This window comes from Lupinus angustifolius, chromosome LG11, assembly GCF_001865875.1.
Source record: "Lupinus angustifolius cultivar Tanjil chromosome LG11, LupAngTanjil_v1.0, whole genome shotgun sequence".
Taxonomy (NCBI): Eukaryota; Viridiplantae; Streptophyta; class Magnoliopsida; order Fabales; family Fabaceae; genus Lupinus; species Lupinus angustifolius.
In genome coordinates, this window is record NC_032019.1 from 9,846,065 (window position 1) to 9,872,832 (window position 26,768).

A 26,768-nucleotide genomic window follows, 5' to 3' on the forward strand; every position below is an offset into this window, starting at 1 on the left:
TTAAAGATTTTGTATTGTGAATTTCTTACACGGAAGTTGAATTATAATATCCTAAATCAAATAAATTGAATCAAAATCCATGTTTTTTTGTACTAGTAATATATTTTTATTTTATGGGTAAAGAATTAATCTATTTTGAAGTTTACAATTGTTCCTCTTAACAAGTGTCGCTTCTATTAACGTTTTAATTATCTTAGAGATCTAATGAACTCTTACACCAATAAATGAAAGTCTTAATAATCAAAAATCAAAATCCAATTTAAAATACATATTTCGTATTTCATCCATTTTGCAAAAATGAAGCATGAGTGAGGATTTATCTCACGCGCAATTCAAGCGCGTATTAATGTTCTCTAGTCTGAGTTTCGGTGAAACCTCTCTCTCTTCAAATCTCTTCTCTCTTTTCTTCTTCCTCTCTCTCTCTCTCTCTCTACATCGATCACAGCGATATACCCCAAAAAAATATGCTCATTTTCATAATCGAATTTCTCTTTCTCGCTCTTATCTTCGATCCATTTAGCTCGTCTTCATGAACCAAATACCCTAATTTCGAATTCCTTTTTAGCTTAGACACAAAACCCCCAATATTCTGGCCTAATTCCTTGTTTTTCTTTCTAGGAGCTGAATTTCGTGGGTGTTTAATTCATACAGTTATTGAAATATATTGATTCCCCCTTTTATCTTGTCAGGGTTAGATTCTGATTTACGGTAACACAGAAGTAGGAATAGAATTTAGGTTATGGGTATTGATTATTTTTCAACAAAAAATGATTTTGAGCTTGTTTAGAATGATTGGTCTTTTTGTTTGAAAATTTTGGTAGTTGATAATGGTTGAATTGGTTGTGATGGTGTATATATAAACCGGGTTTGGTGTTGGAGGATGGAGAGAATTCACTAGAATATAGTTTTGTTAACTTGTGCTCTTTAAGGTTGATACTTGCCATTACTCATAAACTTTAGTCATCGAAATTTTCCGGCCAAGCATAGAAAATGAGTTTGGAAAATGAGGATCAAAACTTGTTGGATCAGCCAACTAGTGATGAATTGCACAAGTAACCTTTTTATCTTAATTTGCTTTAATTTTTTAATACTTTTGACTAAATGCTACGTATTTGACTATTATCTTGTGGTACTGTTTTAGGAATAGGAAGTTAAAATTGGCATACACAAGAGAATTGTTATTATCGTTGAGTGAACTGGATATCTGCAAAGAACTTCCCAGTAATTTCGACCGATCACTTCTAAGGTGAAATATCCTATGTGCCACGTGGCATGGTTTGTATTTTCTTTCTGGAAATAAATAAGGCAGAGAAAGGTTCTAAATTGCGGTCTGAACCCAATTGCGACCACAATATTGTTGTAATGGCAGTCTCTGCAACTACATGAGCCGCATTTTCTGCAGTTTTCCATAATTTGGGTAAACACGACAATCGCAGCCGCAACTTAGAACCTTGCTGCATTTTACCTACTCATCGTCTTCCATTGATTTTCCATTATTGCCACTCTTCCATTATTATGTTGTGCTTTGCTTTTGTTTCTTAAACATGTCCTCTTTCAAAAGCAGTGAGTTCAAAGATGCTCTCGTAGATCGACATAGAAGTATTGGTGGTTTGTCAACACATAGTTTCAGACGAAATGAATACAGTTCATCCCCTCCCACCAGAGGGGACACAAATAGCTTTTTGCGGGGGACCCATGGAAAATGGGATAGTCGTTCTTCTGGAAGGTCTGATAAAGACATTGATTCTCAGTCTGAACAAGAATCAGGTGTTTAGACTTGATTGATGAGATTGCTCTTTTTTCTTTTTCGTATAAGAATCTATAACTTGCATTACGAGTTACAACATTTGGACTGATATGGGATGATTCTCTCAATCTATGTCATGTCGATGACCGTTGGACTAGGAGTTACTTTTACGTCAAGTGTTATATTCATTGATTTTCTTTGTCAATATCAAATTGCAGATTCTGGAAAACATTTGAGCAACCACTCTGGTAGGTCTTGGCAAGGTCCTGAGCATGATGGACTTCTAGGTCGTGGCTCTTTTCCTAGGCCCTCTGGGTATGCACCTGGGCTGTCTGCTCCGAAGTTTAGAGCTAATGGTAACTACCAACTAAATCGGACTAATGAACCCTATCAGCATCCAGGCCCTTATAAGGTTAGATCTAGCTGTTTTATCTCAGACAGCTGTATGTTGGCTAAATTGTAGTATTTATCACCTTCAAAAAGTATCAAGTGTTATTTTTAATTGATATGATGAAGCTATTGAAAGGATTAAAATCAGAAGTAATTTCGACTTAAATGTCTTGTGCATTTTTTGGTTTATGATATTTTACAGGCACCTCATTCGCGTAGGGATACTCACGACAATTATAATGATGAAACATTTGGTTCTTCAGCAGAGCATGCAGATGAGGACACAGCGGAAGAAGAAAGGAAAAGAAGAGGTAACTAGTCTTTTCTAGCAGATATTGTGGTAGGGGTTGCTGTTTTCATGGTTTTACAGTTTTGCTGAGTCCTGTTTACTTCTGTACTTAGATGATTAGATCCATGGTCATGTTTGACCTCGACAAATTCAAACTAAATGATTGACAATTTTCTTGCCAGCTTCTTTTGAGTTGATGAGAAAGGAACAACAGAAAACTTTCCAAGAAAAGCAGAAGCTGAACCCAGAAAAGAATAAAGATGTTTTTGACATTTCTTCATTGGTAGACGACAATGATAAAAGACTAGTTAAGCTAAGCAATGAGTCAGTGGAGCCTCCTGTGGTTTTAGCTGCTTTAAGCAATGATTCTGAGAAATCTTCTCTTGCACACATTGTTTCAACGTCAAGACCACTTGTACCCCCTGGTTTTGCAAGCACACTGGTTGAAAGAAACTTGGGGGTTAAATCATTAACTAACAATCGTGCAATACAGGTACGTGGTTGACGTTTTTTAATTTCTGTCTGCTTTGTAGTTTAGTTACTTTAGTATCTTTTTGGTGATGGCATTTTCATATGTTGATCTCAAATACTAGTTGTTTTATTTCTAAATTGCAATTGCAATTGTGGTTATTATCTTCTATTAATGTTGGATATGTCTTGGTGGAGGGAATTTTACTATACAGACATATGATAATAAGTGTATCTTCTTATTTGATTTGTGATGTTTTGAGTGGGTGTCATAGTGAAAATTTTATAGTTTAGCTGTCCATAACTGCTGTGCAGGCATTAAACTGTTTGAAATACCTGTCTGCAACTAGTATTCTGGTTCTGGAGAGCTTTTGTTCCAAATGATGCTTTTAGAGTAGGCTGTAAAATCATGTGTGCTGAAAGCAATGTAATGGCTGCATGCCAGTCTCTCCAATGCTGGGAATTTTATAGTACAGCAGAGATTGATTTAAGAAAGTTATTTTGTTTGAATGTTGGTTTCTTCACATCTAATATTGAGAAATAAGTTTAGGCGATATCAGGGTTTTATAGACCGATCACCAATCAAGGAAGAAAGCAAAGGATTAACATATATTGTGGTCATGAACTGTAATTTTATTGCCTAACTGATTTCTTTTATAAGAAAAATAAAAGCCTGGTTTTAGTAGGAATATATTTGGGCTTGTTCTGTTCCTCTTCAATGGCTTTTCCGAGACTTTTTTCCGTAATGTCCCTGCTCTTTAACTTCTTTTGGATGTTACTTATGTAGAACCTCCATTTAAAAAAAAACTGCATGATAATGAGGTTGGTTAGAGTCAATTCTGATTTTCCCTGATTCTTTTCATCTTTCTTTTGTTCCTGACTCAGGAACTTTGACTCTTCATTCCTTGGGGGTTTTCTCTTGTAAATCTTTTTTGTCAGTTATTGACTCACTCTCCAAGTAGAGATAAATTTATCCTGGATAAGCCCATCCTAAAAATCCAAAGCTCCCTCATAGCTTGTCTGTACTAACTTATTCTTATTAAGTTTAACATTAATGACCTACTTTAGAAGCACAGACCTCTCACCATTTTTTACCTGATGTGTATAAACTATGAAGTAGTATAATGTGCAGCTCATATTCATATTCGGAATATTGGGCTCATCATTTTTTGCATTGTTCTACGACAATATTCTTTTGGAATAGGTTGTATGGGATCTTTGGAGAGTCACCTGCCTTATGGATTTGTATAAATTTCACTTTACTAAGTCCATAGGTTTTGGCTCTAGAATCTTCAACGATACCTTTTCAACCTTAGAATACATTTGTGATAGGGTTAATCTTTTGGCTTCCCTTTGGTTTTCTGCTCATGGTCTTCTACTGATGTTTATTTGTTAGACTGACATGCCTTGTTGCATGGCATAGTTTCTTGGGTTTTAGTTTTTTATATTTGTTCTGTGTGAAGGTTTGTTACCCACTTTCTTTGAAATCTTCTCTTCTTTTCTAATGATATTTCCTTTTCTATAAAAAAATGATTTGTAGTATTATACTGCAATGAATACCAAAACATGATGTGCAAGTTATGGTAGTATTTCACTGCATTATTTCTTGTATTGCATATTCTTCTCTCCATCAAGATTAAAAAAGATCAGATATTGAGAACATGATTTTAAATGAAAAATCTATTTGTTGGATTTTTAATAACTTAACGTTGGAAACCTTTCACTGTTGCCAATTATTCATCATAGCATGTGGACATCTAATGACCTCTAGTTCTTTTGCTTCTGGCTTACTTTAACACTGATAGTTGAGGTGTGCTCTAATATGTTTTGATCCTGAGATATATGCTGTTCTGCCGGGCTATCCTTTAATACATACTTGAATTTCTGCTGCTTACTTAGGTTGGACAACCTGAGTCCGGGGTTACCAGAGGTAACCATATATTTTCTGAAAATAGTGAAGGGAAATTATCAGCCAAGCAAGTAGATGAAGATGATAATCAACCGCATCATCGAAGTACAAGTTTAAATGCTCCGGTTAAGAACGGGAAAGAGAATATATTGAATATATCATCATCTGTGGGTATTCAAGATAACATTGGAAATGTTGACCAATTGAGGAAGCGATCTGCTCTTGCAGAAACCTTGGAAACATCACACAGCAGTGAATTTATTCAACTTCATGGTCAAGTAAAAAGGACAGAGGTAATAGGAGCCTTCAGCCAGGATGATTCTCACTCTGTATTAAACAAGCTTTTTGTAGATGCTCTACCATTAAAAAGTTGCAACACAACTGCCACTGTTGAGGTAATTGTGAAATAGTTAGAATTTCCTATCAGCATAGAAATTCAGAACATGTGTGTGTAATGTATCAATTAATTAATTGAGTTATTGATTGTTTTTTGGATTTTCTCCAAGCCTTCATAGGTATTCCATTCATGCACGAGTAAGTCTTAGGTTATATTTACTTATTTGGACACTACTCGGTCTGGATTTTTTTCAGCTTCGGTTCTATATTGTTACTATTTATTGGCTATTTATGCTCTTGCTTTGATTGCAGCATGATGATAAGGCAGACGAGACATGGAGTCCACATGCCTTCCAATCTTCTAAGTTTGCTCATTGGTTTGTTGAAGAAGGTACTTAAGATGCTTTAGGGCTTAATGTTAGTATGCTCTTCTAGTTTACCTGACTTAATATATTTCCTTGGTGCAGAGAAGAAGCCATTGGATGACTTCACACATCGGCCAAATGACTTGCTCTCAATGATTGTTGATGGTGAAAAAGGTGGGTTGCTGGTTTCTGACCTGGAGAAATCTCGGCATGTTGCACCTGCTTCTCCTTTCCAAAATTCTGAACCTGCATATGAGCATTTGGCATCAAATGTAGCACATACCCCTATTGGTAACTATGAGAAAATGCGCGAGAGTGATAAACCCGAGCTTGTACCGGCAGTTCTTACATGTGAAGATCTAGAACAGTCGATTCTATCACAAGTTAATGAAAATGGTTTATCCCTCCAGCAACCCATTAAGGACGATGTTTCTTACGCAAAGACTGAACAGTCAAATTCAAATAGTGATAATCACGCATCCCAACACCTCCTTTCTTTGTTACAGCAAGGAACCTGCCATAAAGATATGGAACAATCTTCTATTTTAGATGTTCACTTTTCTGACTTGGTATGCAACACTGAAGGAGCCGCTACTGCAAACATACATGATGATCCAGGAGAGGCAAATGCAGATGTTTCCATTTCATCAAAGCAATTTACTCTAGAAACACTTTTTGGTACATCTTTTATGAAGGAGCTACAATCAGTTGGAGCACCTCTTTCTGTTCAAAGGGTTTCAGTGGAATCTGAAGGAAGGGATGTTTCAGACTCAATTATGTCTCATTTTCCAGCCTCAGACAATGGTCTCCCTCATGCACGTGAACATGCTCTGAACAGACTTGGGAGCAGTATCCTGCCATCAGAAAAAACTCATCAATGGTTAGGTTATGGTGACCCTCAGGGAGATGTTAATTCATTGCAACATCAAAGTAAATTCGTCAAGAATAGTGGTTTCAATGTGCCTAATGATATTCACTTTCCTGAAGAAGATGGTTTGATTGCAGTTGGTGATCCTCTCCAAAACTTTTTGTCTGTTGGTAATTCAGCTAAAACTGGTTCATCCCAAGATATACCATTTGATATTACTGAAAAATTGGCAGCTCTGAACCCTGCATTTAGAGTTGAACAACCTATTATGGGAAATCAAGAAGGTCTAGCATACTCTCGTGGTCCCTATGATATGAGGGAACCCGGTGTTCCATATCAGAATCTTAATGTCCAACGGTCCACTCATTTCCAGCCCCCACATTTGAACCACATGGGTCCAGTGTTCAATCCACTGGATTCTCAATCTCATCCTCCTCATATTAGTCCTTTTATGGAACTCATGGCTCCTGAGGGCATGGTGCATCGTGAATCTCGACCAAATCATCAATTTCCTGGAAATATGCATCTTCCTCCTTTCGATCAACCAAGTGCTGCTCGAACTGGGTTTGATCCTCCTGCTCATCATTCTATATTACAACAGATGCATATGCGGGGGAATCTTCCTCCACCTCATTTATTCAGAGGATTCCCGGGGGGTGTATCTCCTCCAGCTCATCCCACTAATCCGATGACTGGTTTCATACAGGAACCAAACCCAATGCAAGCCTTTCCATTTAGTGGTCACCAACAGTCTCCTTTTGGAGGTCCTGGAATGGCACTCCAAGGTAAAGTTGATGTGTTTTTTTTGTTGTAGCTAACTTAAATGTGCAGCATATTGCTGCCCCCTCGGTTATTTGGATGGTAATGAATTAGGGATAGTTGTCTAATGACCTTTGATGATAAGTGGCACATGGTCCCATAGATATAGGTTACGTGAATAAACTATCTACAGGTAGAGCTTTTTGCACATGGTCCCATAATTATAGGTTTGGATCTATTTTATTTTTTGTGCAAATTATTCTTGGTTGCTATGCTATCAAAACTCACAAACTGGATGGCTGCGATTGATGCTTATAGGGTTGATCTATCTTAATTTGATAGATTGTGGCATTCTATTTCAACAAAAATGTTGTCTTACTCTTCTAGCCAAACACTGCATTGGCTTATGAGTGCTTCATTAATTCCTTATTCGTTAGATATTTGCAAATCATGCTGGCCCTGCTTGTACTGCATAATAATCATATTATTGGTCGAGGAATTTCTGGGTTACACTTTGTTGTCCTTTGTGTCTAAATGGTTTAACAAAGCAAGTAAACTTGCTTTTGCACCAGTGGGTGCATTGGTGCACACACTTACACATACATCCACTTACACAAATACATGTGCACTTCCACATATAAACTGATCCATCAGATTAAGTGCGTTAGACCAGATTAAGTTCGTTAGTCTTGACTGTGATTGTTGTGTTCATTTATACATGATTGTTTCTAGCTTTGAGTGTATATACAAGGTCATGTTATGTTTGTAAATTAGTAAAATTATTTGCAGGATACCATGCCTTATTATTTTACTAGTCTGCTGTTATTTTATTGTTTTGAAAAACAACTGAGCTCTTCTGTTTTGTACGTTTTCGTCATTTTGTTAGCGTCTGATGTTGCTAGTGGAAGAAATCATCCGGAAACACTTCAGAGGCTTTTTGAGATGGAACTCAGATCGAGGGCTAGACCTGGGTTTTAAGTAGACTGTTTCTCGTTGTTGTTGATGTGTATGTAAATTGTATTCATGAACTGTTGTACTGGTCCGCAACTCCTGAGTCAAAGATGGTTTTGACGTGATCCTTTTCTAAGTATGGAAATCTTATTAGTGGGACTAAGACTTGGTTGTTGTTGTTGTTGTTATTTTGCCGCATTTCAATTATCTGCCTTGTTCTAACAATGTCACAGTGCTCCCATGATATGGGTTTCGAACAAAGACTGAGTGGGTTGTTTGCATGGTTCTGTGATATAGAAGATACCAGTTATGAACTGTGAAATACAGAGAGACCTCTATATATTGAATGTTGACACCCTAAAATAGCTGAAGAATTTCAAAGACAATGTTGGTTGTAGATGAATAGATTAAGGGAAAAGATATTGATGTTTTCTTTGGAGTTTTTCTAAGGAGACCAAGTGCTCACATTTTAAAATGATGTTTTACTACTTTTTGCGAGGCTAATTATGATAGAAAACTATATAAAGTGCTGCTACATAGAACCGATTATTGGATGGATAGCCACCATTTTCAGATTCTTTAAACAAATTCAGAGCTTGATTTAATGGGTCATTTTATACACATTCTGAAGAAGTGCACATCAAAACGCACCAGTGATCTTCTCATTAAAATTTATTATTAGAAATGTCAACAAACAGATTACTTGTGATTTATAATTGCAATTGCCGGTTGACTCGGTTAGTTAATTTTTATTAACAAAATTAAAAGTACTCGAGATACTCTAACTTATGTATAAAGATTATTAAATAGATATTCCTGTCTATCGATACACCTTAGATTCATAGAGTTATGGGCTTGTTGATGAGTTGAATTGGCTTATACATTTGTGAGGAATACCTACCACAGGAATTCGCATTAGCTCTGGCCCTATGTTCCCTCGGTCAGGCAAGAAACCGGTTTGACTTTTACTCAGTCCTAAATATTAGTCGGGTTATTTTTTGAATCGTTTCCTAGATCTGATGCTAACCTGATCCTAAATGTCAATCAGACCAGATCCTAAATGTCAATCAGACCAGCCTTTGACATATACATACTACTTTTAATAAAGTTTTCTCAATATTATTATGTATAAGTAATTTGACATGTAAAATGTATATGTATATATATTGTTAATCATGTCAATTAGAAAATTAATGATACTCTCAACCAAAGATATGTAATACTCTACACAAATTGAATAAATGCACATACAAATATGATGAATGAGTGACTATGAGATGAGTCAGGTTGGGTCATATTTGTCCCTTAGCCAAATCTAGATAGTGACTAAGTCTAATTTTTGAACTTGACCTAAACTCGATGAAACCAAACTATATGCAAATTCGATCATGATTAGGTCAAATTGGATGAGCGGGTAAAGACAAGTCCTTACTCGCATAGGTCCGAGTGAGGATTCGATACTTTTAGCACTCATTTGACACGAGATCTCAATACACTCTTCACGCTCAATCTTTATTGTCTATTATGTGAAGTTAGCTCCGATACAATGTCATTAATTGTAAAAGTCCCTCCAAAAACTAGCTCATATCATGAAAATTGTCCAACCCTATGAAATTGTCTATGTTAGATCTTAATAGGCCTTATGCCAAACCTTTGTTATTTGGTGCACAATGTTTATGCAAATTTTATTTCAGGTGATTCATATTTAATGGTTGAGCTAGCTATGGCATCATATTATTTGTTGTTGGACGTAACTCACCTCAAAAGTTAGCTCATAAGGTAAAGAATATCTAAGCCTTATAACCCTGCTTTGTCTATATTTCCATCCGATCCAACATGGGATTATTTTGACAAGTTGAGACAAGGATCAATACATGTTTAATAATTTTATTAATGCACGAACACAGAAACTAAAACTTCACTGTTTTTTTGTTATATACTTACCTTCACTGTTTTATTAGTATATATATACGACACAAACACCTCCAACGTCCTAATACTATTCTTGTATACTAATAGTTTGAGAAAGTAGCTTCGAAGCACACACAAAATCACTAAACACACTGTCCAGTGTATAGCCTCCAGAACCTAAATAGGACTCTCATTGTCCTGCATTTCAAGGACAAAGCCTAAAAACACAAGGACTCTACAACCTAACTCTGACTAAAACAATAACTAAATCCAAAAGGTATATATACAAACTATATACACATGCAAGCATCATTCCTTCACCCTTTTGCACCCAACTTATATAGTATTCAGGATATATATCTGAGATCTCTCTTCAGAGAAACCACTGGTATCACCTTAAGCAGATAGAATAGCACCCTTAGATTTATCAGGAAGGGATTTGCTGGAAAGATTACCAAGCTTCTTCTTTCCAGAGTCGGCATCATATGATGAAAGCAGCCTCTTCTGCATTAATTTCAAAGGTTGGCATAAGGATAATCATTTAGTAGCCTATAGTGCAGCTCATATTATGAAAAACAAAATGAAATAATGCAACACTTCTCGGAACATCATGGGGCAGACAATACATTAAATTTGAGACTCGTGGGAACATTGTGGTGCATACAATACGTTAAATTTGAGAATAGACCGTATTTATTAGAATAATAAAAAATGCAGCTGAAGAACTACGCATGCAATTAAAAATAAAATAAAATAACTCATCACTCATCTTCCACTTAAGCCCCTGCCTGGCTACCTTATCTAAATTTCTGTGTGGGTGCATGCATGTTAAAATAGTTATATCCTATGATCTCTCAACATCAGAGTGTTTATTTTGTATATTGATTGATGGATCAAATATGAAAAGAAAGAGCCTGTTTTATTACTAGAATATATAAATGATAGTGCAGAACTAAATTATCCATGAGTAAATAAGAACAGCAAGAATGTTGAAACTATAATTGAACAACTTATTGCAAAAAAGAATATCCAAATGAAACTCCATATCGTGATGTAAAAAATCAAGGTTCTACTGGGCATCACCCAAAGTTTCAAATAGAAGTCTCATATGTTAGATCCAAATTCTATGGTTCCAGAACTAGGCCTTGAGCATCATACGTGATACGACAACCAAATTGCAAAATCCACAAGTTTGCTTGCTTTAAAATATTCCAGACAGTCAAAAGCAAAGTTAAAATCATCTCATATCTTGTCATTATATAGTAAAAGCAATAGCAAATTAGAATATTATAGAAGGCCAGGCATCTAAATAAACTTCTCTGCACTGCAACTGTGCCCATTAAAAAAATACCAACAGAAAAGGTCTCATCTACTTGGAATGAAACTTACATGATCCTCAAATTCAGGACTCATTAAATTGATGGAGAGGTTTCTCATCAACAACAATACCTGCAAAACAGGACCATGTAAATTACTTAAGCTGACAAGCAACAAACTTAAAACCTTGAACAGTACAATCCACTTTCATACTTTGGACTTCCATACTGCAAATAGAAAAAAAAATGATAAGAAAGCAAAGAAAATGAAGGACTTAAGATTAATTACCGTTTCCACATTTATTGGGTCCATCTGTTTCAGTCTCTGTAGGTGGTTAGCTGAATCTGGATCAAATACACTGCCAATGAATCTGTAGACTTGTGAAAAATCTGGCGTTACTGCATACAGTAGGTGAACTTGTCAAGAGCATGGCAAGAATCATAAACATACTAGTAAAAATATGCCTAACAATCACATCAGACATTCAGCATACCAAAAGAATAATACTATCCATACTAGTCATAAATATTACTATTTGCATAGACATAAGGGGATGCAAAATTTAAAGAGCGATGAATACGAATAAAAACACACCAAAATTGAATGTCAGGAAAACTGGTATAACTTAATTGTACATGCAACTCAATCCGAACAGTAAATCCACAATGTTGGACAAATTTCACTCTTCATTTTATAAGCTCTAGATGGTCTTATTAATTACATCTAGCCCAGACCTTCTTATTTGTAGAAGCCCAACAAATACAACACATCAAAATGCATAAGTTCAATTGAGGGCACTGTCCTAAGTCCTAACTCTTGACTAGTCAACCCTAAACCAGCTCTTAAACATTCCATTTTCTGTGAGCAGTGGTATAGGTTTGCAAAATGTTATAGTTCAACTGTTACACCTCTCAAAAATAGCATCTATAGGGTTATTTCAATTAATTACTCTTTATAAAAAACCAATAATTTTCTTTTCACGTATTTTAAAATTGTTTCTAAGGGTTTTTGGCTCAGCTTCTCACGGATCTTAAAAATGATTACAGGTTAAAGAAAGAACGTTTTTTTAGACGTGAAAATTTTAATTCATTGGAATGAAAGCTTTAAGGAACACCATGACATTCATTATGCATGTTTGCTATACTTTTTAAAAAATGATTCAAAAACAACACGAACTTTTCTACCTTATCTTAGCAAAAGTTAATTGAACTTCATAACATCTTCGGCTTGTTATATTTTGGGGAAATAAGCCTAGAGACTAATTGAGAAAAACCATATGCATGAATTCCTTCTTTAGTTGTTTCCTCAATAAAACCTTATGCATGAATTCCTTCTTTTAGTTGCTTCCTCACTATCTCTATGAATGAAAAACTTCACTGTATACTGGATTACTGGTAAATCCCTATAGAGAACTTCTACAACTACGCAACAAAATAAAGCAGTGCGGGTAATAAGACAATGCCAAAACCAAAATGATATTGGAAATGTTGTCTAGATATAGGACAACCATGATCAGGACTTCATTTGTTTTTTTGTTTTAATTGAATCAAAGCCCACCATGCATCCCACAATTAGAAGCTACTCTCAGAGTTACGTCCAATGAATGATTGTGAGATTATGCCATCATTTCAATTTCAAGCTCAAGCAATTAAAATTAGAGATAAACTGATAAAGAAGCATTCCAACCTTTAAGTGGCCTGCCCTGGTCGCCTTGATCAATCCCTTGGCTACTTGGCTGAGACGCAGGGGTGCTCTCATTACTACTGCTATAGCAACAATTAGGACGGACAGTTTGTCCAGCTCCAGTAAAACCAATGTCATCTAACAAACATAAAAATAACTTTCAGAGTTAGCAGAGCTTTCCTCGTACCTTTTCTCTGTTTGATTGAAGACATTCCCTAATATCTAAGTTTGTCATAGAATAGATTGGAAAAGAATGTAAAAAAAAGCATTATGGAGTTCAGGACAAACAAAACCTTTGGTCACTTGTGGCACACTGACTGGTGGTATAGCATTACGATTCCAAGATGATAGAGGCACATTGATAACTGGAGTTCCAAGTACAGATGATGAATCTGAGCTATAAATGTATGCAGGTTCAATGAACGCATTTGAAGATTGCAATGGCCCTGTGACTTGGGATGCAGTAGGAGCTGTAACATGCAAAATAAAAATCAGTTATTCCAAAATTAACACAACAGACTGAAGCCATGGATACATGAAATGTAGTTGGCTATACTAACTGGTTTTAGGAGCCTTTTGAGGATATGGGTGAGCAGCTTTTCTTTTTGGCCGAGGGGGAGGTACATGTTCACTCGTTCCGTTTTTCTGGACTTTAAGAAAATACTTTTGCGCATGACTACGTATCTGCCAAAAACAAGCATGGTAAACAAAAATTAACTTTACTGTTTGCATAAAAGAATAAAGAAGAGATAGTCAGAGGAGCATATAATGAATGCTTAGTAATTCACCATTTGAAAGTTGTTGAAATAAAGACTCCAATCTTTATATAATCTAAAAGACAAGCTCATAACTTTTAGTCCTTTCTTTTCTACTTAATTATTCATGCAACAAAAGTGACAAACTACAAACTTATGTTCTTAATGCCATCATCAACCCTTAAGTGAAGGAAGAAAAACTCAGGAAGAATAAATTGTGTTTCATTCCAAAGCAAGAAAATCCAGAAAAAACTATATATATATATTGCTTTGGGGACCAAAAAAATAATTTGGTTAATTTGTAAAGGATGATATCAAAAGGAAGTACAGTCAAAATGCCCTGGATAGAACTAACTACAACAATCACGTAAAACTCAGGTTTGGGGTTACAATTGACAGTCTTTTGGAAACCAATCATGTCATCCTTCAGGCCTTCACTCATTTCAAGAAGCCTAAAATAAATTAAGTTTCAATCTCATCTTCAAGTCAGATATCTAGTAATAACACTGACTATGTTTTACCAAATTCCCAATATGGAATTCAAAATCCAAGAATAATGTGAAATAATATATTTATTACTCTTACCTTCACTGTTTTAAAATAAACCAAATTACCTAATGTCCGTAAGTAAATTTTTTCCTTGTATATGATAATTACCTGGATAACTGTTTTAGAGCCGACAAATGCTTCAATCTTTTTCCAGTCACGATCAAATCTAAAATCAGTCAAGAGAAACACAGAAAAATAAGCAAATATAAACAAAAGAATCACATACCACCTTTATTGTAACAGATACAGGTTATCCAGAAAGCATGGTATTGTGTAATACCTAACTTGAAAGTCCAATAAATTTAATCTTTCAGAGGAGGATAAGGTGTTGTATTATAAATTATAATAAGGTTCTTTTAACTATAGCACTAGCCCAAATTATATGAATGAGAATGTTTGAAAACTGTTGAGACAAGTTAACCATATATCATCATATCTAATGACAATAATTAGAAAGAATAATTTTTTATTAGTTTCTAGGCTAAATCTTTTCAGCTTCCTAGCTATTGAAGTCGGACTTTACTACTTCCAACAAAATACGCCAAATAGAAGAAACTTCCATTTTTTCTCTGTGCATTGCTTTATAAATACATTTTCATAGTTTAAACTCTAGTTAAATATCCCAACATTCCAGAACAATAGTATTTGATGTTAAACTTTTTGTATCCCACACTTGGACACAAAATAAAGTGTTTGGGATCAGGTATTGGTTTAGATCTATGTGGCTGAGTAAGTTAATGATACAAACCTTGGGAGAGCTTCCCAACACGAAAGCTAGCTGTTGTGGTTGACAGAGCTCATGGCCTATATATAAACCCCACACTTCCTATGTGAGAAACCAACCCCACATTGCAATTGGATTCTTCTACTTAACTAATGAAGTCTATAGCTTTCTAAAACTCATGAACCTTTAGAGAATTAATCCCAAGATGTTTTAATACTTGTATCCAAAATTTCATTAGCAAAAGTGACCCTTTGGTGTCTTAAATGAGCTCACATAGCCAGTCAAAGAACAGTTTTTCTCATAACAAAATGCTATTATACAAAAAATGAAATGTGTTTATGCCTCTACTGCGAACACAGACATTACAAATCTGAAATTTTTACTTGTATATATTCCTTGTTTCTTATCATTTTAATGCAACTCAAAGCAAGTGTTTTTTATAAGACCTACACAGACCAATCTATGCAGCCAAGATGCCAATACCTTAGGCTGCTGGGAAGCATGTTTTAGCAGAACTTACCATATTTTTCAAACAGAAAATGGGATAACTTGAGAAGTCATAAATTTTGAGATTTGTCACTACAAAGAGTTGTGCCTTAGCTTTAAATATAAGAAAAAGGTGAAGAGTTTTGAGATCCCCAAATCCCCAATTAAGACAACAACAATAACGACTAAACCTTATTCCTATTAGGTTCGGTCGGCTACATGGATCAAACGACACTATACTATTCTATCATAAATTATATCCATTAATAAAGCATTTATCTCTATACCCTTCTCAAGTGTTACGCCTATAGTTTTTCTCGGTCATTCTCTGTCACTAGAAATTGAATTAACCTCCATTTAATCTACTATCTTTACTAGTGGGGCTTCTACATGTGTCCTCCACACATGCCTAATCCGCATAAGGCGAGATTATAGGAGGGAGCTACCCCAACATGGATTACCCAAAATAGATTCAAGCTTAATTATCATTAAAATTCAATAAATTGGAAAATAAAATAAAAAACAATCACAAATCCGCACTATTAAGTATCCAAAATTCACTCAAATTATGCCTAATTCACAATAAAAAGCACCAGCAATACGAATTCAAAGAAAGAAAGAAACTTACAATTGGAGAGCTTCTAGAAACTTGTCATGTTCCTGCTCAGTCCAGCTCTCTCTAGACTTAGTAATAGTATATGGTTTCCGAATCTTCTTACTCAGATCCTCGATCACGATAACGGTAGAAGATGAAGCGGCGGAGGTGGAGGAATCCGCGGCGGTCGGAGCAGGTGGTTGTGGCGGAGGGAGAGGATTGACGCCGGGAAGGGCCATACTAGAAGGATCGAAGAAGTAAAAGCCTTGAGACGGATTAGGGTTAACGGATACCATCAAGAATTGTTTTTGATTTCGGAGAATTGAATCAGTGAATGAAGCGAAGAAGAATCTTTGGTTTTGTGTTGAACTGTTAATGTTTTCGTGTTGATTTCAACTCTGTTTTTTGGTTTTTCTTGTATTCGATAAAAATAACAGTTTTTTTGGGTTTCGTTAACTTCTGGAGTTGAAAAGAAAGGTCCAGATTTTATATGAAATGGTAAAGAGTGTGAAATGCCGGACTTGTCCTTCCTTTATTGGAAAAACGAAGAGGAAAATATGTGAAATAGAAGTTATGAGATCTTTTTTATTAAATCCATCTCGAAATCTGTTGCAAATCCATATATCACAAAGTTCATAAATAATTTTATTTATTAATAATATGTTATTTTTATATCTCACCAGTTCTTTCTCTTCCATTTTATCATCATATGAGAAGAAGAGGAAGAAATTTTTTATAAGCTAATGCAATATAATATTTTTTAATGTAAATTATATATATATATATATATAAAATATTATTATAGGAATTTATATCCAATCAATATATTATTTATTATTTATTTATAATTTTTTTTGAATAGTTAGTAAGGATTAAATTCATTTAGAACTATGTTATTTTTATATCTCACCAGTTCTTTCTCTTCCATTTTTTTGAATATTTTTTTTTGAATAGTTGGTAAAAAAATTTTATTTATTAATAAACACATTTATTCACCAGGTGTATATGATAAAAGTTATTATGTGTAAAACTCATAAATATTATCAGTAGATACATAAACAATTTACTTATGGCTAAAAAATGTAGTTGGGTCTTAGAAAACGGGCTAAACCAACTATAATATTTAGTCTTAGTCAATTTGACACTATTTGGTGGGAGATCGTGGCTAAACACAATGGATATTTCGAAAATTTGTGGTAGATCATATGTCTACGATCGTATAATTGCTTAGCCGCAATTTAAAAATTGATAAATGGAAATTTAAATATGCTCAAGATAGAGTGCGAAGGTATTGTTTATCCCATCTTAAAGCCACCTATGTAAACAACGTGTACTTAAGGACGAACGTGGAAGATTTGGAGTTCTCCAAGTTGCAATTTACAAATAGTATAATATATAGACTATAATATTTATGCATTATCAATACTATCAACCCATTTTTCTATTGTTTGTAATGTACTCTACATGCTATAAATGTCAAATATAATAAATTGTGATAAATATTGTAATTTTCAGTTGAATATATTTGATTGATGTAATTTTTCAATCCTATTTTTAAAAAAACTGAAAATTCAAATAATTGAATCACTCACAATTATCTTTATAGGTGGAGTGTATAAATAGCGGGTTGAAGTAGCTAAAAAATTATATCATAGTTGGTTAGCAGGACGCTCTTTAATGATAAAGCTACATTTATGAACACTTGTTCCTAATGCAAATAGCTTAGAGATATTTATAAAGGAGTTATGAAGATGAAGTATATATTGTAACTTTGAAACTACATTTTCATGAATTTGAGGATTTCTCGACATCATATTTTGTAACTAATGGTCTGTGTCATAGATAATTAATAATCCAATGAAGTATGCTCTATCTCCTTCATTGGGATATAATTCTCAATGTTGTAATAAATTGAATCCTAAGCACAAAAGGTATAGGTATCACGTCTAGTTGCGACTAAGTTGTTATCAAGATGAACTCCTAATGAAGTGAATGTAAATATATGATTATAACATCTAATATGATGCCTAAAATGTCTTCCTTCATATGAAGTGGCGGATCTTGATCAAAATTTTAGGAGGGGCGATGATATTTAATTACAATTTATAGTTAAAATTAATTGAATAACAGAAATATATACGGGGAGGGCAAAGATAAATTTTTAACTGTTTCCTTTAAAATATAAATCAATATGTTCTCTACAAGATAAAATAATGTGAATTACTTGATAATGCAATATATGACTAACGATATATGGTAAAAATTACAATGGATAAAATAAGACGAATTACTTGATAATGCAATATATGACTAACGATATATGATAGAAATTTTGTCAAACTTGATTGGCCAACGACACCAAAAATAAAATGTTGACATTGAGATTTTAAACTAATCTTCATTGCTCAATGAAACTCGTTGGATAGAAATTTTGGATAAAAAATATATATATTATCAAATTAAATGACTTATAAATATCCTTAAAATATATTTTAATACATACATAATATCTTTCATCAAGTGTAAAATCATTATGAACTCAAATGAAGTTATATTGTTATAAACAATATCAACATTTAAATGTATAAGAGAACTTGATCAATTATATATAACTTTTAAAAGAAGCACACAAGTTGCACTATATTTATTTATCAAGCTACAAATTAAATAAATATGTGAACTCCAAGTATGTCCATAAAGACGTTAGTCAGGTATAGGTAAAGGGAGTACATCTGCTCCAAAAAGTATGTAATACTCTATGTATCACATTTTATAATTTAAAAGTTTAATATTTAAGTATTTTTTTAAGCCAAATGATACATGAAGTGACACACTTTTTGAGACAACAAATATATTCCCGTGAGAAAATAGTAAAAAAAAGTATTCAAAAAATAAAATAAAAAAATTCAGGAGGGGAGCTGCCCCCTCCTGTCCCTTCATAGCTCCGCCCCTGTTCATATGAGAATTCAACAATTAAGTCAAGTAGTTGGTGATGTGCATTTATTTGTTGTAACAAACTTTAAGACGTAAGCAACAAAAAATTTATGTCCCATGGTGAAAACCTAGGATTGTACCATATACATGAGGTTGGAGTGAGTAATTGGGATGCAACCATTCTCTGTTATCTTGAAAGTTTGTAGCATTGTTATGTCTTGATTAGAAGGTGTATGTCATGCTTGTACACTATTATGGGGAACATGTAAGGTTGTTGATGAAAATTGACCAATTGTATTTTTCTATAATGCCCGATGCATTAATAAGTTTTTCATGGTTGGAAGAAGGAATAATTTTAATTAATTATCTAATTTTTTATACCAACATGTAATATGTATATGAGTATGAAAAGGAGATGGTCATGTTTCGTTGTAATTTATTCCATTAAAGTGTCCTACTCTAAAGTTATAACCTAAAGTAATAGTTTAAAATATATGTAAGAGTTAAAACTTTATTTTTGTAAACGGTTTTATAAATGATCTAAAGCCAAAACATAAATGACATATTAAATGATGTATTATTATTGTAATTTCAGAGTTATGTTGGTGACTTGATCTTGCATTATTGTCATGACCTCTATCATAACTTGGTCCACCAGAATGGATATCTGATGACAAAACAGTTCTATAAATTTATGATTTTAGGGTAATAGAAAATTTGATGTACCTTTATTTACAGCGAGAATGGAAGTTACTTGGAAATTTGGAATGAAACATAATTTAAAGTAATTACATATAAATATTTAAATATTAACCAATGTTTGAGGAAAATGACATGTACATGCCATGGATATGATGCTAAATCCTTGCGTTTGTGCAACCATGAATATTGTTTTCATTTGGTCGTGCTTCATTGACATTGTTTCATTTGTAGTGTGATAAACTCCCCTTGCTAATTCTCGTTGTCTTTCCTCTATGTTCAAGTTATTCCTTCTCTGTCTAACATTTTGCCTTAGTCTCTATTGTCGTTGTTTTTCTGATTAACTCGAAATTTTCATTCTGTATAATGTCACATGACATAATGTAAGACATATTTATGCAGTTATGAGAAATAATTATAAGAAAATGAATATTTCTAGTTTAGTTAATATTTTTTGTACTATTACCCGTTTGTTTTCATTATATATTGTGGACCTTTATGCTTCTTGCGATGTTACTTATCATCCTTAATTTATGTCCATAATATATTCTTTATACCATTTTTTGGATGTATATAAATAGTATAATTAATTAAGGGTTTTGTCGTCCTCAACCCATAATTAAGGTTCTATTGTAGGTGATATGAATATCTATTTACACAATAGTAATAGTGTAAATTATGTAAAATCATATCCATGATCTCAGAAGTTGTAGAAAATGATGGGGTTTCTCCACCTCTCTAACATGAAGCTACCACCTACTACATCCATTTAATATTGTTTCATCTAAAAGAAATTTTTATAATAGTTAAGAAAGTAAGATGAGTAGAATAAATCATGTTGAGTCCTACTACAATAAGTCAACAATCTTAAATGTTTTCAAAGGGAGACAATTATTTAAAAGTATATTTCATAAAAGGTGAATAACATCATTAGGAGTATAATGGTGAAATCAGAATCTCATTGATTCCATAATATTACTTTACATTCCTAAAATCTAAAGACTAATATCTTTCTTTTTTATGTTTCGGGTACCGACAAGCAAGGTAGTTAAAATCGATATTCTACTTAGGATTGGAATGAGTGTCAAAGATCGTAAATGTATAATCGTAACATGACTCGAAAGATCCTACTTATCAATATATACGTATATAAATTCATATATATACATATGTATAATCGTAACACGATTCGAAAGGTCCAACATAGTAAATTTTAAAAAAATTCACTTTTTCAGCATTATTTGTCTTCTACATAATTATATGGGTCTGACCCAGTCCATTAATTATATTCTACACTAATAAATGAAATGTCTACAATGATCCTTCTTTATAGTTAATTATTGCATGATACATCTTTTTTTATCTATACTCTCCTATCAGTGTTTCATTAAACATGTAAAATTAGTGTAGATATAAGCTCATAGATATTTAAAAGAGAACCACAATAGCTTGTGATGTGATCCAGAAAATGCCCAAGATTCCAAAGAAGGAGCTATTAGGCATAAGTGGGCCCAAGCCAAGAACAAGGCCCAAACTTGGACTACATGTACTTATGCTCCTCATAAAGAACATCAAGGAGAAGCCACCCAATCCAATCTTCATAAAGATCATAAAGACCATCAAGGAGCATCCTCCAAAACCAACCCAAGGGAGTTATTTTCGTTTTTATTACATTGCTTTAAGTGTAGGCCAAGATGGGGAAAAGATTTCCCTACCCTTTAAATAAGGGCACAACCAAGCTTGAAGCTTGGCCTAGGACATATTTAATGTGTCCTAACATTTCCTATTTCTTTCTAACTTGTTTTTAAGACTAGTTTAATGTGTCTTAATTCTTTTATTTCAAGTATTTAATGTGTCTTAACTTATTTGAATTTCAGAATAAATGCAGTCAAAGATACATTAGAGTTGATGGCCAACATTAAAGCCAAGTCAAGGAAGCCTTTAAGAAGGGGAGATTTTTGTGCAAACCTTCAAACCAAGTTAAGATACATTATTTCTCCTATGCAATTCGTGCAATCAACTTAATGAAGGGGTGTGTTTTGTGCCATGCCTTAAAAAATTCGGCCAAGGCATTATTTCCCTAAGAAACTTGTGCAAAGCATTTAATTCCTTGTTCAAGACTTGAAGACTCATTTGAATAGGTGCTTGGCCTTTTGAACCGTGGCTTTTATGGAGTGCTATTCACCAAACAAAAATCATTCAAAGCCTTAATGTTTAGTGAGGAATTTGTGCCAAACTCAATTCAGATTCAAACCTCACTCATCCTTTTTTCAACCATACATGAATCAGCCTAAGTGAAGGAATGTGCACTCAACAAAAGCATTAATTGTAATTGTGAAGTTTGTGCAAGGCATTCAAGACAATCCAAAGCACCATGCAGCCCTTTAATTCGTGGGGTCCAAGTCTACATGGGATGACCAGATTCATCAAGGCAAATAGAGGAATCCAAGACTGAATTTTCTTAGTTTTTGCATTTGTATTAAAACTTTCTTATTTTTCGTTTTTCCATTAATTTTATGCTTTATTTTCGTGTAAGACTTTTCCATGTGGAAAATTAGTGTAGCCGTGCACACTTTTAGGGCCAGGGTTTCACATACAAACCTAAATGCTTTCCTATAAGTTGTATTCAGATTTGATGAAACAAACTGTTTTTGAGTTTTGATTAAAAATTGAGGATTGTCATCCTTGTTGAGAGTTTCTCTCCAAAAATCCTTGGCTGAACCAATGTTATAAGTTCTTATCAAGAACCACGTTCTTGTGGTGAACATCACCCGGCTTATCAACATTCCATTGTTGTGGTGCCATATAACCCTTCAACCTATTCCATCTTCTTTTATCCACTGCCTATTTCTTGTTATCTTACAAACACATCAAACACAAACCTAAACACTACAAACCGTGGCCTTAAACAAGCAAACACCAACCAAGAAAAGATCGTTCTTAGAATCTCCTAAAGAGGTTCACATCAGCTTGAGAAGTTGTATTTGTTGGGGCGTGGGACTTTGAACAAAGTATCATATTTTTGCCACACCCCTTTCTAATCATTGTTTTTATAGAAGATCAACATCATATTTCAAATAAAAATAATAATTGATGATGTTACAAACTAACTCGTCTTATAATGCATGGATCGTGCCAAACAGAAGTGAAAGCTACAACCTACAACAATAAAGGTAAACAAACTGCTCTTGAAAGCATATAAATTTTGGAAAGGGGGCTGAATTTACATATAATTGACATGATTGATATGAATTGTATCTTACTTGTTGTTAAAGCAAATCTCCTTGATGCAACCTTCAACAAATCTGTCTAAACAGTAACAACAACATTGAAACAAAATTATACCATGTTAGTGATGCAAAAGCTAAATGAGAAAAGAAAACAAACCTTGAAATGATATTCATAATAATAACATTAATAACTAAAAATGTAACTTCTCTAGTCTCTCACACATATCATAATTATCATAGAAATTAGTTTAAGTTACATGAATGAATTTTGTTAATGATTTTCATATGGCATCAGTTTGTTGTATATGTTTCTAGTGATGCATTATGTATGTAAAGCATCACTGCAACATATAAATTATATATCCAGCCTTTTTTGTTCAAGTTTTTAGAAACTAAAAAAGATTAAACATAGAAACCAAATGGGTAATTAAATAATCTCCCAACTCCATGAATAATTGACAATAAAGTGTAATTATCATTACAATAGAAGACAAAAAATAATTGAAAATGGGAGAGAAATACTTGGAAGGAAAAATTCTCATGATTATTATGTAATTATGGAAAATCCCAACAGAAAAACTGCAACAGTTATAATAATGTTAAAAAAAACAGCAGCAATTATGGGAATAGGAGAGTCATTGCAGTTTAAAAAAAGAGTAAAAGACACATTAGAAAGTATTCAATAATTATGAAATTCTAATTGTGTCTATTTGTTGTCAGCGTAGAGTATGTACACTCCAAATGTTTATTAGAAATCACCAACCACCTATATAGTTTTGAATAAATGCTCTTTTCCTATCCATTTTAGAACATTTTGTACAAATCATTAATACTGAAAGTTTACTTAGTTTGGGATGATGAAAGTTTTTTTATAGATAATTTTACAGTTTTGATCATAATACTATGTAACACGATTAATTACCCACAAAACTTTGGGCTATACGAAATTTATGATTCAAATAGGTTAGATTAAGAGTTTAGTTTGATACATTTATTTAAATTTATATAGAAGTGTAAAAAAAATAAGAATGTATGGCTTATGATGTAATAGTTTTTGTAAAGATTAAAATAGGCAATAAAAATTACTCAATGGTAGTTATTTTAAGTTTTTGTATTATATATACTAGCGTGTCGGCAATCACTCCTTGTCTGCCGATCCGTATTTTTACTTTTTAGTATTGAATATTTATTTTTTATATATTTCATTTTAGAGAATAATATCACTTTTTTGTGTGCATGATATTATATTTTTTGATAAAAATATAAAAATGAATTGTGATATTATTAAAAAATGCATTGGTAGTTTAATATATTTAGTGGATGTAACTTTCTCTGACCTTCATTTATATTTTTTATTGTATAGGAAAATATTGTAATAATTATTAATTATAATGGTAAAATAGGTAAGTGGAAATTATAATACGTAGGTAGTTATAATATGTTTTGACTTTATATATACTAGTGTGTACAGACACTTCGTGTCTGCCGGCGAATATTGTGTGATACTACATAATCAATTTTTATATATTTCATTTTTTTGAATTAAAATGTATTTGTTGTGTTCGATGTACTTTATATTATATTTTTGTGTGTTTATGATAATGTTTAATTTAATGTGAGATATGTGATTAATTAATGTATTGGTGGTGGTTGCTTAGGATTATATAGTTTTTTTGTAAAAATTAAATAATGTTAAGGGCAATATAGGAAATAAAAATTACACCACGAGAGAAATTATTTCAAGTTTTGGCTTTATATATAGTATAGATTATAGATATAGATAAAAAATATTTATAAAAAATTAGTATATTATTCACCATTCATTTATATTACTTTTTTTTGAAGAGTCAATTATGATTAAAGATCAATAGTGGATGATGCATTGACAATATATAAAACATCGGTATATACATCTTTTTCTCTAATATAATTGCATGATAATTAAATATGAATGATACAGTAAACTCCAACATCGTTTGTACATATATCTTTTTTCTCATTTACAAAAGGCTACTAAGTCTACTTATATCTTAATTAGTGAAGGTATAGAGTAGGGGTGAGCAGGACCTTACCCTACATGTTCACCTGGTTTATCTTCATCATGGTCGGGTCCGAATATAGTCATTTCATTGGATCTATGGTTGAATTCAAGTTCAAAAGTTAGAGTCGATCAATATTTAGGATCGGGTAATGGACAAACATGATCTGACCCGACCTGTTCCATGATCACTCACTTATCATATTTTTATGCGTGTCTATTTAATTATATACATAGTAAATAACATCTCTTTGATCAAAAGTATCATTGGTTATATATTTTTCATCTTATATTATTATTAACAATGTACATATATATATATATATATATATATATATATATCATTTCATATGTCAAATTACATATTCATAATAATAAGTAATATTGAGAAGATCTTATCTATCAGAAGGGGTTTACTTTATATATAATCGTGTTTAGGGTCAGGTCTAAGTTCAACAATTGGCCCAGTCAATATATGGGGTTGGGGTCGGGTTAGCTTAAAATTTATGGTCGAGTTCGGATTCAAAAATATATTTAGGCTAATATTTTAGACCCTTACTCAACCCAATCAAATCCATGCTCACCCTAATAAGGAATGTTGTTCTAAAGGGAATGAGGTTGCTTATGGACATGGTGGTGATCACTTGTTAAGTGCCAAATTGTTAAGAAAATTCATATGTTTTTTGGGCTCTTAATGCATATTTATGCTGTAACTGTGTAAGATTCCTGATAACTTAGTAATCTTGTTATGTGTAGGAAATTTTATGTGTTTATGTTGTTTCAGGATAAGATTCATGAAAAAAGGAGAAAAAACTAGAAGATTGATACTTCTCAGCACCGCAAGCCTCGCCCAAGCGAGGATAGGGTCGCCCAAGCCACAAATAGGAGAAAAATCACTAGAAATCACTGATGTCCCTCGCCCAAGCGACAAGTGGAGCAATAAAATCCTTGATGTCCTGCCTGATCCTCGCCCAAGCTAGGGATCCTCACCCAAGCGAGGTGCTCAGGTCTGAGAGCCTCTTATTTTCTCGCCCAAGCGAGAATCTCTAGCATGGGCGAGAGTGTGGAAGTTGGAACTAATATTGGTGGTTTCAGAAGTCAGAAGAGGACACTATTCACTTTTCAGAAGATATTCAGCACAAAAGTAGAGATAAACACAAGGAGATTATGATAGAAATCGTGGAAATAATTCTACTTCACATTATTTTTTGTACAATTTCATGATTCGAGTGTTGTAATAGCGAGAATGAGTGATTAGATCTTGCTGAGGGATTCAAAATGTAATATTCTAACCTTTCTACTCCTAGATTCCATTCCATTGTAATTGTTATTTGATTTTGGGAAGTTAATCTTGTTCTTAATGCATGAATTTAATTTGCTACTAATTTCTTGTTCTTGGGTTCAAGTTTAATTGGGAAGTTAAACTTGACACCGAACCTGAATCATCTTCCTTCATACATCATTGATATAGGAATGGAGAATGATGCATCAATTGCTTTTACATGGAACGTAATGCTATTTAATTGGTCAAATATCCAAGGAATTGGTATTTGAGCAATTATCTAAGAAGTTTACACTCAAGGGATTGATGTCAATGATTTGAATGATATGTGCATCTGAGTCAGTAACTTCACAATTCACTTGGAATTGAATCCATGAATGTCATTGGGAAAGAATGATGCATTTCGATCCCAATTTATTTTACTTGCTTTTCGTTCAATTTATGAGCTTTTACAATTAAACACAAAATTTTATAAAAACACCA

The 26,768-nt window shown here is 33.2% G+C and overlaps 2 protein-coding genes across 6 annotated transcripts; one reads left to right on the top strand and one right to left on the bottom strand.

The window, feature by feature from the left end:
• Positions 367-8,263, top strand: LOC109360290. 3 transcript variants are annotated; one of them, XM_019605071.1, is made up of 10 exons: positions 367-1,052; positions 1,142-1,246; positions 1,562-1,767; positions 1,966-2,159; positions 2,340-2,448; positions 2,609-2,919; positions 4,794-5,198; positions 5,452-5,530; positions 5,610-7,157; positions 8,018-8,238. In XM_019605071.1, exons 1-10 carry the CDS (start codon positions 991-993, stop codon positions 8,107-8,109), a joined length of 3,111 nt encoding a protein of 1,036 aa, XP_019460616.1. In that variant the 5' UTR covers positions 367-990; the 3' UTR covers positions 8,110-8,238. The 3 variants fall into 3 exon arrangements, with proteins under 3 accessions (XP_019460616.1, XP_019460614.1, XP_019460615.1); XM_019605069.1 differs by having other exon boundaries at positions 368-1,052; positions 5,607-7,157; positions 8,018-8,263; XM_019605070.1 differs by having other exon boundaries at positions 368-1,052; positions 1,565-1,767; positions 5,607-7,157.
• LOC109361301 (protein REVEILLE 6-like) lies at positions 9,954-16,541 on the bottom strand. 3 transcript variants are annotated; one of them, XM_019606737.1, is made up of 8 exons: positions 16,136-16,541; positions 14,406-14,463; positions 13,554-13,677; positions 13,287-13,463; positions 12,997-13,131; positions 11,599-11,708; positions 11,383-11,442; positions 9,954-10,497 (listed from the first exon to the last, which is right to left on the bottom strand). In XM_019606737.1, exons 1-8 carry the CDS (start codon positions 16,396-16,398, stop codon positions 10,390-10,392), a joined length of 1,035 nt encoding a protein of 344 aa, XP_019462282.1. In that variant the 5' UTR covers positions 16,399-16,541; the 3' UTR covers positions 9,954-10,389. The 3 variants fall into 3 exon arrangements, with proteins under 3 accessions (XP_019462282.1, XP_019462284.1, XP_019462283.1); XM_019606738.1 differs by lacking the exon at positions 9,954-10,497 and adding an exon at positions 10,516-10,542; XM_019606739.1 differs by lacking the exon at positions 12,997-13,131.